The sequence below is a fragment of the Crotalus tigris genome, unplaced genomic scaffold (genome assembly GCF_016545835.1).
Source record: "Crotalus tigris isolate CLP2741 ecotype Arizona unplaced genomic scaffold, ASM1654583v1 scf7180000020856.321264, whole genome shotgun sequence".
NCBI lineage: Eukaryota > Metazoa > Chordata > Lepidosauria > Squamata > Viperidae > Crotalus > Crotalus tigris.
The window spans coordinates 256,814-272,879 of record NW_024098218.1 but is presented as its reverse complement, the minus strand read 5'-3'; the positions used below and the strand labels follow the sequence as shown (position 1 = coordinate 272,879).

General features: G+C 35.4%; 1 protein-coding gene across 3 annotated transcripts in view; it reads left to right on the top strand.

Annotated features, from left to right (window-relative positions):
• The window catches only part of ST18 (ST18 C2H2C-type zinc finger transcription factor), a 119,042-nt gene that overhangs the window by 29,535 nt on the left and 73,441 nt on the right, over positions 1 to 16,066 (top strand). For all 3 annotated transcript variants that reach the window (XM_039368594.1, XM_039368592.1, XM_039368593.1), the window contains one exon: positions 15,254 to 15,432. In XM_039368594.1, the coding sequence (XP_039224528.1) occupies positions 15,254 to 15,432 (179 nt within the window). The remainder of the gene's footprint in view (positions 1 to 15,253; positions 15,433 to 16,066) is intronic.

The window sequence follows — 16,066 nt, the reverse complement described above, 5'->3', positions numbered from 1 at the left end:
GGCTTCTCTGTCTATCTGAGTGTAGTTTTGCTCAGCAGAGAACAACGTTCTGGAGTAATATGCAACAGGAACCTGAGTTCCATCAGTTCTTAAATGGCTAAGTACAGCTCCCACTCCATAAGGGGAAGCATCACAAGCGATGCACACAGGAAGAGTTTCATTGAAATGTGCAAGCACATCATTTGATGTAAGTAAGGCCTTGACCTCATTGAAGCTTTCTTCACATGTTTGTGACCACTGCCACACTGCCTGTTTGTCTAAGAGTCTACAAAGTAGCTCTGCTACATTAGCTTTGTTAGGTATGAATGCATTGTAAAAAGTCAAGAGGCCCAGAAAAGCTTGTAACTCAGCTTTAGACTTAGGCCTAGGAGCTTGCAGTATAGCCTTTAATTTAGACTCAGCAGGGTGAATACCCCTGGCATCTATTCTGAATCCCAGGAAATCTGTAGAAGACACTCCAATTTTGCATTTGTCTTTTTTAAGTTTGAGACCTGTTTTCCTGAAATGCAGCAGAACAGCCCTCAATCTCTCAGCTAAATTTTGAGTGGATTCTCCTGTTATAAGGACATCATCAAAATACGGGCAAACCCCTGGTATACCTCTCAGGGTGTTTTCCATTACACTCTGGAAAATTCCAGGAGCTACATTTACTCCAAATTGTAGTCTTTTGACTTTGAATGCCCCCCCATGAGTTACAATAGTCTGTGCTTCAGCAGCAGCTTCATCAACAGGTAACTGTTGATAAGCCTGTGCTAAATCTAGCTTTGCAAAAACTAGAGGGAGGCCAAAATGTGGCTGACTACAGGTACATGATATGCATGCTGTTGCAATGCCTTATTTAGTCTGCATTTGTAATCTGCACAGATGCGAATGTCCCCATTAGCCTTGAGAGGCGTGACTATGGGAGTTTCCCATGGACTTGAGTCAACAGGTTCTAAAACACCTTGCTGAATCAATTTGTCCAATTCAGCATCAATTTTTCCTTTCAAAGCAAAGGGCACTCTCCTTGCTTTCACCTTAATGGGAGTGACAGTGGGGTCCAGTTTCAAGGAAACTGGGGGGCCTTTGTAGGCTTCCAGCTGGGGGCTGAAGATATCTGCAAATTCTTTGCAGACTTCTTGTAGACCTAATGTTTACAAATTGTTATGTAACTTGTATTCCCAAGGCCTCAAACCAATCGAGTCCAATGAGACTCGTTCGTTCACCCCCAACTACCAATACATCTAATGGACCTTCAAAATCCTTGTATTGTACTTTAAGGGTGGCCTCCCCCTTAACACACACCTTGGAATTTTGGAAGTCTGTCAAGACTATATTGGATGGCCTAAGCTTGGCCTGGAACCCACTGCTAGAGCAAATTTTTCTGAAAGTGTGAATAGAAATGATTGAAAGGGCAGACCCAGTGTCCAGTTCCATAACCAATGGAACTCCTTGCAACTTCACCTTAAGTGACAGTTTCTTTTTAAGTGGCCTGTGTGTGCCTGTCCTATAAATGCTTCTACGTGATGCACAGAAACCCACCCTTCTTCTCGGGGTTGTACCTTCTGATGGCCCAGACACACAGCTGCTATGTGGCCTTGTTTTCCACATGCTCTACAGATTGCAGAACGGAACCTGCAGTTGGTCCTCTTGTGGCAGCCTCCACACCTGAAGCACTTGGGTACAGCTGAAGACTTTTCTTTGCCTTCCTTCTGCTTCCTTTCTCTGGCTGGGTAGAGATGATCCACCTCATCTTCAGGATCTTCTTCCAAGCTCTCCTGGACTCCCTCATGGTGCACGGAGATGGCTTCTGGGTTGTTCCTGATAGGCCTCATGTTCTTGACTGCCCCACCTGCTGCCTCTTCTGCAGTGACCTCTCTCAAGGCATCTTGGAATGAAATGTCCTCTTTTGCAAAGAGTCTCTGTTGCAAGTCTCTGTTCCTAAGCCCACATACAAATCGGTCTCTCAACCTTTCTTCTAAATCTTTAAAATCACAAGGCTTAGCTGCTCTTCTCAAGGCTGCAATGTATTCTTTAGCTGATTCACCAGCTCTTTGATCCCTCTGTTCAAAAGTGTGTCTCCACGCAATAACAGACAACTTGGGCTGAAAATGTTCCTTCAATAACTTTTTAAATCTGTGTAAGTGACAGATTCAAGAGGAGCAGGGGCTGCCAAATTTTCTGCAATTTCAAATGCATCTTGACCACAGACACACAGCAAAGTAGCGGCCTTCAAGCCATCTTCTCTTACTTGATTTACTCTAAAGTAATTTTCTACTCTAGCAACATAAGACACCCATCTTTCTGGGTGAGTGATATTGAATTCAGACAGTCTCCCTATCTTCGCCATTCTTGCTTCTTACACTAGAAAGAGGTCTATCAGCCAGCTTACCTCCAGCGACACTGTACTGGCAGGCCAGGTGCTGAGTTTAATGCCGTCTTCCTCTCTCCAGGACTCTTGGTGTAAGCTTACAATTCTTTTTTTTTGTTTTTGTAAGCGATCCCACCTTCGTCGCCAGTGTTGAGTCCTCGAGTCAACGGCGAATGAATAGAGCACATTCTGTAATTCCAACAGCCTTTTATTTCAGTAGTTCTCTCTCCGTCACAGCTCTGAGGCTCTCAGGCCTCTCTGTCTCCTTTAATAGAATCCCCGGGCAAAAAGGTAACATTCTGGCACGCTTCCTCGCCTCGCGCATGCACGCGAAGCCGGATCCACTCAGTCTGGTTCCGGGCAGCTTGCAACTGCCCGGGAACATTGCAACATCCCGAGCCTGCCTTTGCAGGTTCAGGACACAACACAGTTCATAAAACACTTTTTCATATATCTTCTTAGATTCCAAAATTGCAGCTTTGTGTTATGTTCCTTCTTAATAAAGTTTGAAATGAATAAAGTTTAAAAAACCCCTCAATCTTATATTTTGTTGTTCTCTAACACTGCAAGTACAGTAACTAGTGTTGCATGGAATTATAGCTGAGAAGATATATCTCCTTTCCTTTTATTCTGCAAAACCTGTGGAATGATCATAGCTTATATAGCAATTACACTATGTAAAAAGAAAATGATATCTATCTCTCTTTATTGGCATCATTTAGCTACCTACCTCTTTTCCTATTGAGCATTTTATTGAAGCCAAAGATGTTAATTGCAAAATTACTGCATTTTTTTTATCTAGCTCACATTGTTATTGGTCACTGAAATGTTAAGTAAATGCTATACAAATACATTATGTAAATGAAAAAGTTCCAGCAATTTTTCAATGGAGAAAAATAAAATTAAAAACCATTTTTTCATATTCTATTTCTAAATTGTTCAATCAAAGGCATTTCAAGGATATGCAGTAGGAAGCTTTAACAGTGAAACTGACCTTTCAGTTGAACAGCAACTGAAAATATGGATATGACAAAGATTTAGAGGTTATTTTTAAAAATAAAAATACTAATAATCCCCTAAAACTCTAAAAAAAGTATATTATCTCTGGTATAAAATCAACAACCTTATATTTGTAACAAGTGGTATATTGTATACTCTAATATGAGTGCCAGTTTGGCACCAGTCTAGAAACTGAGAGACTGTGAGTTCAAATCCTGCCTAAGGGCCAAGGCTAGCTTGGTGTCCCTGGCCCAGTCACTTTCTCTCAGCCCTAAGAAGGAGACAGTGATAAGCTACAGTACCTGAAAAACCTTGGACTTGTCCAAGCAACCTCTAATAATTGGACACAATTGAAGGGGGGAGGGGAAATAAAGATATTTATTTTTATTTATTTATCATATTTAAGAACAACTCATCTTCCTCATAGAAGGATTCTGGTAGTGTACAATAAAATATCAAAAGCATAAAAACAGTATTTAAAAGTTAAAAGAAGCAAGAAAACAGACAAAAATATTTTTCATTTATCATCTTAGGTTCCAAGTTTGTAGCTTTTTGTGGTACAAATTTCTTTATTAATAAAGTTTTAAATAGTAATAAAACAGAAATCTAGAACTTTGTAGCAGTGAATGCTCAAGAATTTGTCCACCCAAAATTATTAGCTTCTATAATTATGGTATATCTGATGCTTCTTGTTTAATTTGTGAATTTAAAAAATGTCATTAATGTGATATGGGGATATGAAAAGAGCTATGTTTCATTAGTCCATGGGGATTTTTTCCATCTAGTAGTTAGTCTTTATCTATTTGAAGAGTTCCGAGGGCCATAGAAAACACAATGATGCAGTGACATTTTTGAAGAAGGCAAGCAAAGGAAAAGGGTGAATGTAAGACAAGATTTGACAATTTCACTTAAAATAAACTATTAGAGGCTAATTGTACCTTCTTCAAAGATATTTTGGATCCCAACACCCCAAAAGAAGTTAAACAATAATTAATGTGTTGTGATTTTTAGCAGTTAAATTGTGGAGATAGGTTCAGGGTCATAAAAATGTGGTTTAAAGCTGCATCTTGTTCTCATGCCACAGAAATATAATTAAATTAGTCAGGATAATTCCTTTTTTTGGACCACATTCCAATATGGCAACTCCTGCTACTGGTTTTTAATTAAAATCCCATGTTGAACGAAAAGTCTTCATCGTGGTTCAGTCCAAGCCAGGAATAAACAACATGGCGACTGCTTTAGGAAGAAGGTTGCAGTTTATTGAAGAGGAAGATGGCTCTGGAAGAAAAGAGAGCAAGCACATGTAGGGAGTAGGTTTTTATATCCTCTAGAGACTTTTGTTTGGAGTTGTTCCTGTGACATGAACTTTGACCTGAGTCTGAGTGCGCCCCTTGGTATCTGTGGGTTAATCCTATTATGTCCTGTTTTAGAGTTTGGGTGGGGTATGTAGATTTTAGGTGTCATTTTCTTCTTAATCTTCTAGCTAGATTGTATTTTTCTGCCCTTTTAATATTTCCTTCTCTGGGGGACTGACTTCCCACACCCACATACAATGTACCATATTGGATCTGGTTGATGCTAAGGGTTACTCTTTTTGAAATGACTGAGAGTCTACCTTTAAGCTCTCTTAATTTTGAAAAAGGTTGCATATTTACTTCAGATCGAGATATATTGAACAGCAAAAATTTTCTTATTTTGTGTAAGGTGGCCATTTGATTCTGCAGCCCACAAGAATTTAGGGCTTTTAAAAACATTTATAAAGCTAGAATGGATTTTATTGACCATTTCATCATGTTTAAGAGGTAATTGCAATCCTAATCTACTCCCACAGTGAATTTTTCTGAGTGAGGACAAAGTAACTACCATGTTTACCCGAAAATAAGACCCAACCAGAAAATAAGTCCTAGCAAGATTTTTCAGAAATCATGTAATATAAGCCCCACCCCCAAAATAAGCCCCAGTTAAGATAATCAGCCATACAAATACATTTAGTATCGTATTTCCCTGAAAATAAGACCTAATGCATCTTTTGGAGCAAACATTAATATAAGACCCAATCTGATTTTGGGGGAAACACGGTAGTTTTCATTCTCCTAGCAGAATCAATTGTGGATTCTTTTCAGTCTTTGTCTTTATTAGCTCTTTTGTGAGCAAACATTAATATAAGACCCAATCTGATTTTGGGGGAAACATTCTGTTGATTAGATAAATAGGTTTGATATAGTTTACAAATGTCTGTCACAAAAAAGTAGGCCTAAAGCTAATTTTACTCAAACATGAATTCACATGGGCTTTATTTTGTGAAAACTCAAGGGAAGAAGGGGTGCAGGCCATATTTGAGGATAAGTAAATGACAAACAGTAAACAACTTGCAATGTAGTTAACATTTTCTGCCTGTTGAGTGTTAACTGTGAGGAGACAGTGATTTAACTGCTATTACAAGTACATTAGCAGGCTGGGTTTTAATCCAAGGTAGAATAGAATCTTCTGTGGAAATGCTGTTGCTCATAATGCATTTACAGTCTGAAGAGTTTTCTATTAAAAACCAAGTAATTGCCATTTGGGAACTCAGTTTATATGTCTGGAGCAATCACACTAGATAATTTTAATCTGTCACCCACAAGACAACTCAGTAATTATGTCTATGTTTATATGTGCCTGTATGGTTATGCATTTGCTTATTTATAGTACACTGAAAATATAAAGCATGATGCTAGCTTATATATTGGATGTATACTAAAGTTCACTTATTCTCATTATTACCTCCTGTCTTTCAAACATCTACACATTGTTACATATTATAAATGTATGGCATTATTGCAATAATTTGTATATGTTTGTGGTTTTTATACATTTTCAGCTTTTTCCAATCTTTCGGATCTATCATTAATTAACTGTATTTTGAACTCAGGGCTACATAATGCCTGGTAATTCTACCAGATATAACCTCATACATTTTGAAAAGACTTCTTTTCCTGATATTGTCAGAAGAAAAAAAATTGTCATTCTGCTGGATTCTTCTATAAACGTAGAACATAGAATAATAGAGTTGGAAGGGATCTTGGAGGTTTTCTAGTCCAACCCGCTGGTTTAGCAGGAGACCCTATACTATTTCAGACAAATGATTGTCCAGCCTCTTTTGAAAGCCTCCAGTGATGGAGCACCACAACTTCTGAAGGCAAGCTGTTCCATTGATGATTGCTCTCATCATTAGGAAATTTCTCCTAGTTCTACGTTGCTTCTCTCCTTGGTTAGTTTCTAACCATTGTTTCTTTTCTTGCCTATTGGTGCTTTGGAAAATAGTTTGACTCCCTTGTCTTTGTAGGTGCCCCTCAAATATTGGAATAGTGCTATCATATCACCCCAATCCTTCTTTTCATTAGACTAAACATACCCAATTCCTGTAATTGTTCTTTGTATGTTTTAGCCTCCAGCCCCCAAATCATTTTTGTTCCTCTTCTCTGCTCTCTTTCCAGTCTCAACATCTTTATAATGTGATGACCAGAACTGGATGCATTTATCCAAGTGTGGTCTTATTAAGGCTTTGTAAACTGCTGCCACACTCTGTTGGCTCATATTTAAATGATCGTCCACTAGAATTCCAACTTAAATATGAGCCAACAGAGCCTGGAAGAATCTATTCAAGAGCCTCCAAGTATAATGAGTCAATAGCACTATCGATTCCTCCCCAGGCTTCTCTTAGAAGAACTAATAAACTCCCTATACCTAACAAGGCTGCACCATCTTCTCTGCTCCCTATTTTATTCTCTTAAAGAAATTACCCTTTGATATTAAAATTGCATCCTGATTCCAGTTAAATCACAATGCATTTGCTTTCTAGCTTATTATATATGCCCTGGTCTCGGCGCTATTTTACTTTCTTCTTTGGCAATCCTCATATTAGTATACTGGAACTTGCATATTTTAATAACTTCTATGTTACTTTTCTCTAAGATTGCTGCTCATCAGTCCTGATTCTTCTTTTATCTTCATTGGCAGCTAAACCCTTCTGTGTATTGCTTTCATCTCTCTGTCAGTATTCCTTTTTTGATGTTATAAAATGTAAATATAATTGAACTTCTGAACTTTAATTAGTATTAGTAAGGAAACACCATTCTTTTATATAATTACAAAGAAATCTTTCTCTACACCCTTTCTACCATGGATCCAGACCATTTTGTATATCTCTGATGTATAATCTAGATAATGCAACTGATCAAAAACCCTTCTCCTATTAAAGGAAGGTTGGTGCATCCATGGAAACAAATATTACAGATGTCAGCCATAAAAATGACTCCATGTTGCAATATCAAGTAGAAAACATTAATATTAAACACATTATCCTGGGATGAGTATTTAAACATCAAGTGCTATTGGCAAATCAATTATGTTATCAATTATTTTATTGTATATATATGTCTGCAACTGTTTGACTTACACGTTCTTTCTCTGGGAAGAACTGGTTAAGAAAAGCAACATACAATTTTTTGAAAAATGAACATTTTTTTTAATTTTAAAATGTCATCAAGTCTTTGGTAGAAAAATGCATGCATGCAACTTTGAAATGGTTCACAGTATTTCAATTTCACTTTGGATTTCGCTGGGCTTCAACAAATGTTTTTGATACAAATAGTTAATAAATAAGAACATATGCAGGTGTGATATGCATGTCTCTCTGTGTGTGTGTGTGTGTGTGTGTGTGTGTGTGTGTGTGTGTGTGTGTGAGAGAGAGAGAGAGAGAGAGAGAGAGAGAGAGAGAGAGAGAGAGAAGAAGAAAAAATAATGCAAAGATATAATATCACTAAGCAGAAAAATAGTGGGAAAAGTTATATAGTTGATGCTCAGTAACTCATTGATGAAGGATTAATCATGAAAAGCAGAATACACTGAGTTATATTTAACAAAGTGGGAAAGGATTTTAAAAGATTTTTAAACCTCTGAGCTGAATACCAATATCTCTGCTGTTTAATTATTCAAAGATAATTCAATAACAGAAACAAGAAAGAAAAAAATCTAAAACACTATTCAATAAATATTTAACTTCTAAATTGTCTTGTACTCTAATCGGTATGCAATATTTATAAACATTTTAAAATTTTTCATATGTTTCTAACTTCAGTTCTTTAATCAATTCTCCTGCTGTAATTCTATATTCTAAATGTTCACATTTGTTTTGATGCATAATATATCATATATATAAAAGCCATTTTTGCTTGAATTTAGTTAAACATCTATTAGAATATATGCTCCTAATGCGATCATTAATGACTCTGCTGTGAAATCATCAAAACTGTAAGAACCAATGAACATTTCATCTACATTTTAAGGGCACAAAGATATGATCTCTGACTTTTCTGCAGTTTTAACTACATTTTTATTTGAATATATTAAGAAAAATGATTCCATAGGTTTATACCCAACCATTTCAAATCTTTGATAAAAATTCTTTGGTAAGCTAAAAGACAGACAATTTTTTAAAAACTATATAACTATACATTTAAACTTCAAACTATATAGATTAACTATTTAGATAGATTAAATTATGTACCTTTAAATTTTTTAAATGTTTTTATATTTATCTTTTTATTCTTTGTTAAGTCATCTAGATCCCCTAACTGGAGAGATGGACAGCATATTAAATAAATAAATAAATAAATTTTCAGAAATTTTATTCCTCTATTTACAAAGCGAGTTGTATATCAAGGATGTATGATTAGGAGATCTCAACATTCTCAAAACATCAGGTTTAGAGTTTTGTGTCATGTTATTTCACAACACAGGAACTGAATTTTTAGTTAAAATATTTCCTTTTATCAATATTTCATCAAAAATGCCATAACAGGCACAGGAATGAAATTATAATAGATCCTAATTAATTAAAAATATCCCTTCTATTAGACGCAGATCATCTAGTAATTTTGACAGCTGAACCAATATTCCATGACAACAAGTGGACAGTTGATAAATAGCAAGAAAAGTATTAATGACAAAATGTACGAGATGCATAACAGAGATCCTAAATTACAGACTTACTGTTAGCAAACTACAATTTAACATACCTTTGCAAATGAATATATGCATCATGGAAAGAAAAAACTTTATTGACATGCCGATTTGTTATATTGAAAAGAATTTAAAAGGAAGCTTTCTATAGAGGTTTTATATTCCAGATATTTAATAATTAAATACTTTCTAAAGAAAAAAAACATTTTAGCTTATATTTTAAAATTATGAGGAAAATGCATTGTTATTTTCAGTGTTAGAAATGGTCTAATACAGTTAAGCAGTATGAGAATTTCTCTCATAAATGGTCTGTATCGGTATTCTTTTTGTTTGATTCAATGAGAACTTTTTAAATTATTTGGCTCATAAAATATAATTTTGATAGACAGGCTATTTACATAGATAATTACTGCAATGAAAACTATATAGTGTGCACATTGAATAGTTAAGAATTTTTATTATGGTATAAGCTGTTCTAAATGTGGTTATTTATTTATTTATTTGTCATTATTTATTTGTTTGTTTGTTTGTTTCTGGCCTTTATTATTTTTACAAATAACTCAAGGTGATGAACATACACAACACACCTTCCTATTCCTATTTTCCCCACAACAAGAACCCTGTGAGGTGGGTTGGGCAGAGAGAAACTGGCCCAACTGACTTTTATGGCTAAGGCAGGTCTGAACTTATGGTCTCCCAGTTTCCTGGCTGGTGCCTTTATCCAAATCTATCTATAGCATGGGTGTCAAACTGCCAGCCTGTGGGCCGGACGCGTCATGTGGAAGCAGCGCCCACCCCATTGCCTGCAATGGCAAAAGCGGCCCGATATGTTGTATGATGTCACGTGATGTCGTGAGTTTGACATGCCTGATCTATAGAATTAGCAGTGATTTTGTCCCAATTTCTGCTGCTGCTGCTTTCTTAAACCATTCTTCCTGCAGGCAAAACTGCTTTTTATAGCACAGTTTAATCCATGCCCTACTTTCAGCTATTAATAATAAAGTTCCCCTCCTCCTTTTCCTCCTCCTCCTCTCTTGCCCTTGTTCCCTTTCTCTTCCTTCTCCTTCTCCTTTCTCCTTCCTAGCTTTTATTTTAATGGAAAAGTTGGGGAAGATTCAGATTTTTTTTAAAAAAAGATGGAAAATAAATAGTAAATTTTGTACAAAGCATACATTATCATCAGAAATACCATAATAAATAGATTATCTGACATGCTTTGTAGTATCAGAATAAAAGGCAACATTTTAATATGCAAATTATTGATAAAAAGTAAAACTATTCTTTTTGTATATGCACAGCCTTAGACTTTATTCTCATTATGTTATTAATTACTATATGAATGCAAATAAGAGCTACAAGAACAGCAGAAACAGACCTCTTTCTTTGAAAAATATGAATACATATGGTTGGTCTCCCAGTTTTTGTGTCTTCATGGTACCAAAATGATCAAATGACAGTAGGAACATAAATGACTTCCCACTTCAAAGTTAAAAATTAAATATACGTTTGCCATATGCTGGGTAGTGAATAACATATTGATAACTTGGTTATATGAAAGCAACCCCGGAAAGTGTTTAATATAGTTGAAGTTGGTTCACATTTAAACTACCAGATTAGGATCAAATTAATTTGAAGGAATGATATCATATCTGGAATTTAAAAAAATGAGAAGAAACAAGAGATAAGAAAGTAAAGGACAGAAAATAGGGGCAAAATGGAAATCTTCAATGCACAAAAGCTAAATCCATATCTGGTATTTATACTGTTTCCATAAACCTGCGATTTCACAACCTTATTCCCATTGGATAACTGAGCCAATTTATCTTCAGTTCACCTACACCACAAGAGTAACCTACTTGAAGCCAATTTACAATTAGAAATGCTGCAGATGTATTTTCCCATTGGTGAAAATTCTTGCTTTCTTTACTTCTGGGCTGTTAGGTACTTCCATGTACAGAATAATTTCATTAGTTGACTGACACAGTTGGATGTGCTTAACACACACATACACATACACACACACACACACGCATGATTAATAAACCCAATCAAAGAAAGTTGCATACAAATTTATTATCTGTTATTCTATTGTGAAGCATTTCCAATTTCTTTTATTATTACCTTTATATCAATTTTAAAATTCAGAGTATCTTAAAGTTTTCAGTTACTCATCAATTCTCCGACCACCACCTGATCCCAGTCAATATCAGATAGTTTTGTCAATGTAATATTAATTTGGTTAAGGAAGAAAATAGATGAAAGGGAACAAAAAAGTAATTGTCTCCAATTTCTTTGAATCATGCCTATCATCAGTGGTGGGATTCAAATATGTGAACAACTGGTTCTCTGTATAGATGCTGCTTCTGGAAGTCCATTCTGGGCCTGGGCAACAAAAAATTAGCTACCAGTTCCGCCAAACTGGTGCTGCCTATCACAAGTGACAATATAAAACTGGTCTATTTTTCTTTGGCTTGCAGAGCTCCTTCTATTCATAAGAAAACTGAGATACTGTAACTAGGAACAAATATGTTCAAGTGTTCATATATAGGCTAAATATCACAAATATCAAAGTTTATGGCAGCCACTTGGATGCATAAGTGGGAGCACAACAATTTTTTGTGTTATTATAGTAACTGTAGAATAAAGGATTAAAATCCATGAGATCATGAACTATAAATGTGGTGAATATTATACTTTCTATTGAAAGTAATTTATTTATTGTTATATTTATATAGTTTATATAGACAACCTGAGAAAAACCTGCCTCTTTTGAATTCCTAATATAACTAGCAGAGCCTAATTGGCAAATGATTTTTCAAAAGTTACATGGAAAAAACAACTTGATGCACAATTTTAATTATTCCAATCCAACCAGTTACAATTCTTTACCTGTATGCCATGTACATTGAAAAAAAATAATTGCTGCTTTGTGGGATTTGTTTTGCTGTGGCAGATAAATATGCCACATAAACCATAGTCATTTTAAATAGATGGATTGGAATGTATCCATTATTTTGGTCTCTTGCTTTGTGCAACATTGTGAAAGAGCAAGAGAATTTACAATTTAAGATGCATGTTGATTGTGGTTTAACTTTTGCCGCAGTGAAGATCTTCACATTTGTTTCCCTGTCCTTCATATTTGTAAGGGTAGCTTGCCAAGGAGAAGCCTTGCCAACTTGGATTTAAAAAGAAAAAGTAAAAAGCTTAAGTTAGTCATATGCCATCATCCAAAACAATCCAAACTGGAGCCAATTTAGTGCACATAAGTTAAAGATGAATTTATGCTGTTGAGCCTCATAATATGTGTAACCAACAGGGAGCTGTCTGGAGACAGGGATTTTTGCAAATCTTTCTGCTAGATCAATGAGCCAAATGCAAAATTTAACAACCAGTGGTATCATGTTGAATTGTCATACTCCCTAGGGGAGTTGAGTCCAGCAACCAATGAGTGGATTACACTGATCCATAAATGCAATTTTTCATCTGTGACAGATATAATGGTATTATTCATATTGCATAACTGAGAGAACACCAGATAATGAATCTTTTTTTTTAAAAAAAAAAAAACAGTAAATGTAGAATTTTTAGCATGTGACACTGGACTTTTCAAAGAACATATACATCATCTGAATATTTTTTTCAAGGTTTTTTTATGGCCCTGCTGACTGACAGATACTTATTTTCAGCCATTCAATTTTGTTAACAAATAATAACATATTTTTATACTTTCTTAGAATATAGTACATAATATTTAAAAAATAATAATCTTAGGGAACACCTCCATATGGTGTTAGGTAGGAAATGCATTCAAATCTTTATGGAAGTTACTGGCTGCATTTGATTCCTGGATGGAGTGCTGTTACCACAATCCAGAAAGTAAAGCCAAAATAAAGAAGTGAATGGGACGTTGATACATATTGAATGTGGTTTCATCTTCATTTAAATTTAATATAATTAATTGAACAAATAAAGAAGGCATACTGCAGATCTTGTCGGTCAAGGAATTTTGACTGGGAGAGTCCAGGAGAAGAGCCTTCTCTGCCATGGCTCCCCCCCCCCTTTGGAACATCTTATCCTCTGAGATGAGGTTGTCTCCCAGCCTCCTGAGTTTTCATAAAAGCCTTAAAACCTGATTCTGCCAGATGGCTTGGTGTCCCAATGGGAATGTTTCACACTGGAGGTGGTTGACCAATTAAAAACAAATCCCACCTCCCCCCCATATATCTGGCTCCCTCCTTTTCCAAAGAATGTTAATGATTTTGTAGGGGGCGCAGTGACGCAGTGGCTTCATGATGCTGAAACTGCCTGCCAGAAATGGTTTGCACGCCAGGGGGTTCAAGCCTGGCTCTATGAAATGGGGTGAGCTGCTGTCACTTGTTCCCCAGCTCCTGCCCACCCAGCAGTTCGAAAGCATGCAACCCGAGTGCTGCTAGTCAGCTGGTATAAACTATTTTGCCCCCTGTGGTGCACCAAAGATAGGCACACAAGCACTGAACACTGAACTAGAAATTGAAGCTGCCAAGACTGCATTTTGTCTAGCACTTCCCTGACATTGAATGCCATACACTAAATAAATAAATTAATGATTTGATTTTGTCTCTTCTGTAATTTTATATTATATGATTTTAATGTTTGTAATGTTTATTATGCTATAAGCTGCCCAGAGTCTTTTGAAATGAGATAAGTGGCAAATAAAGAAAGAAAGAAAGAAAGAAAGAAAGAAAGAAAGAAAGAAAGAAAGAAAGAAAGAAAGAAAGAATTTTAAATTCAATTAATATGTTATGTCTTGTGTATTGCTTATAAGGTTTGAAAGAGTTATGGGGCTTTCTTCCAAATCTTTCATACCAGCTTGTAGCTCTGTTCCCTTGGGTTGTGCACTTCTAGATTATAAAGACAAAAAAGGAACTTGAATATATAGCACATTATAATTGAAGATGCGGAATACATCTATTTAGTTCCCAAAATAATTACCTTGAGATCTGATCTATATAGCCATAATATAGATCAGAGTGGGGCTAGAAAAGGATTTGCCAGAACCCTAGAAACTTAATCCAATGAAAAACAAATTGCAAAGCTGAGCATATTGAGCAAAGAAGAGGAGATTAAGTTGATTGTTACAGTAATCTTTAAATATCTTAGAGAATGTCAAATATAAGATAGAATAACATTTGTGAGTGTGTTTGTGTTTGGGTGTGGGTGTATTTAATTTCTTCTCTACAGTATTAGATTCCAGTGACTGAAAACTACAAGAAAGAAACCAGACTTTGTATAATGATTTAGCTATGAGAGTAAGACATTGTGGTGGCTCAGAAATGCTGCAGCAATATCTTGCATGTGCTGGTTCTATCTTCTGATTTAGATCAGAATCCAAAGTATCTTTGCTACCTCTTTGTCCATTTCTAAAGCTCAATAACTTCTCACATACAAGAAAAAGAGCAAACTATTTAAATGGTTATATTTCAATTGTACACATCTCAGCAAAACAAAGAAATTTGACACATTCGACTGGAATTTTCATATTTGCTCTCTTTTGGGATTAACAAATCATTATTAATCTTTCCTTATCTACTCCTGGACACATATAATCTAATCAAGTGCTGAGATTATATTAACATAGGTTCTATTCAGAATGAAGAGTGACTTTTTATTTTTCTTAAAATTTATATATTATGCCTCTGTAGACTTTTGCTTATCTTAGAAAATAAAACATTCCAAAAAGAGTCTTCATCTTTAGTACCATCCAGTAAAATTAAACATATCTATATATGTCCATGCACATACATATACATATACACATTTTTACAGGACCCATCCATTTACAACTTTGGTTATACTACTTCTCTTGTGCAATGTCTTTCATGTTACTTTTTTCTATTATTAAAAGCTTTTGTATAAATGCAGTGCCTACAAAAGCTCCATGGCTAAGAAGAGAAAAGCTGAAGAACAGATTTTGGAAGTTCCAATCAACAAAAGGAAATCTCTGTTAATGAAGCCTCGCCACTACAATCCCACCTTGGAAGGTAAAGGAGAGAATGAAGGCAGGACACACTTTCAGGACAATAATAATATTCTCCAAACAGGTATGAAAAAGCATAGGTTATAACTTAATCAATATTTCCTAACACTTCCCAAAGAAGACAAGTGAAATCTTATCATTAGACACACTTCAAAATTATATCAGAAAGCCAATGTGGTATCATTGTTAATATATAAGACAATTGGGCTCACTGGGAGGACTTTGTACCAGTTATTCATATTATTCCTATTGACCTGACTTGTGGAGCAAGGATGGTATGCTGGTGATGATGATGATCATAATGATGATAATGATGTTGTTGATGATGGTGATGATAAAATTAAAAATGATTTAGGTTTAGGGTTTGCAAAATATTCCAAGATGAAAACATTCTGAGCTAAAAACAGCCATTCCAACTATTTGGTGATCTAAGAAAATATGCTCAGTGTTTCAAACACCAGAATGGAATGTTCTAGATTCTTTTTAGAACTATTTTTAGATTTCATTTTCTAGCTTATGATTATTGCTTAAAAATAAATATCCCAGCCAACCAGTAGAACAAGAATTATGACCGATGCTACTATTGGCTTAGCGCATGGGCTGAAATGGTAGGTGGGATGCTGGGACAAACAGCAGTTACATCATGCTATTATGTTGGTTTGAATTTGTGCATTTATATGTGCTCACGCATACACATG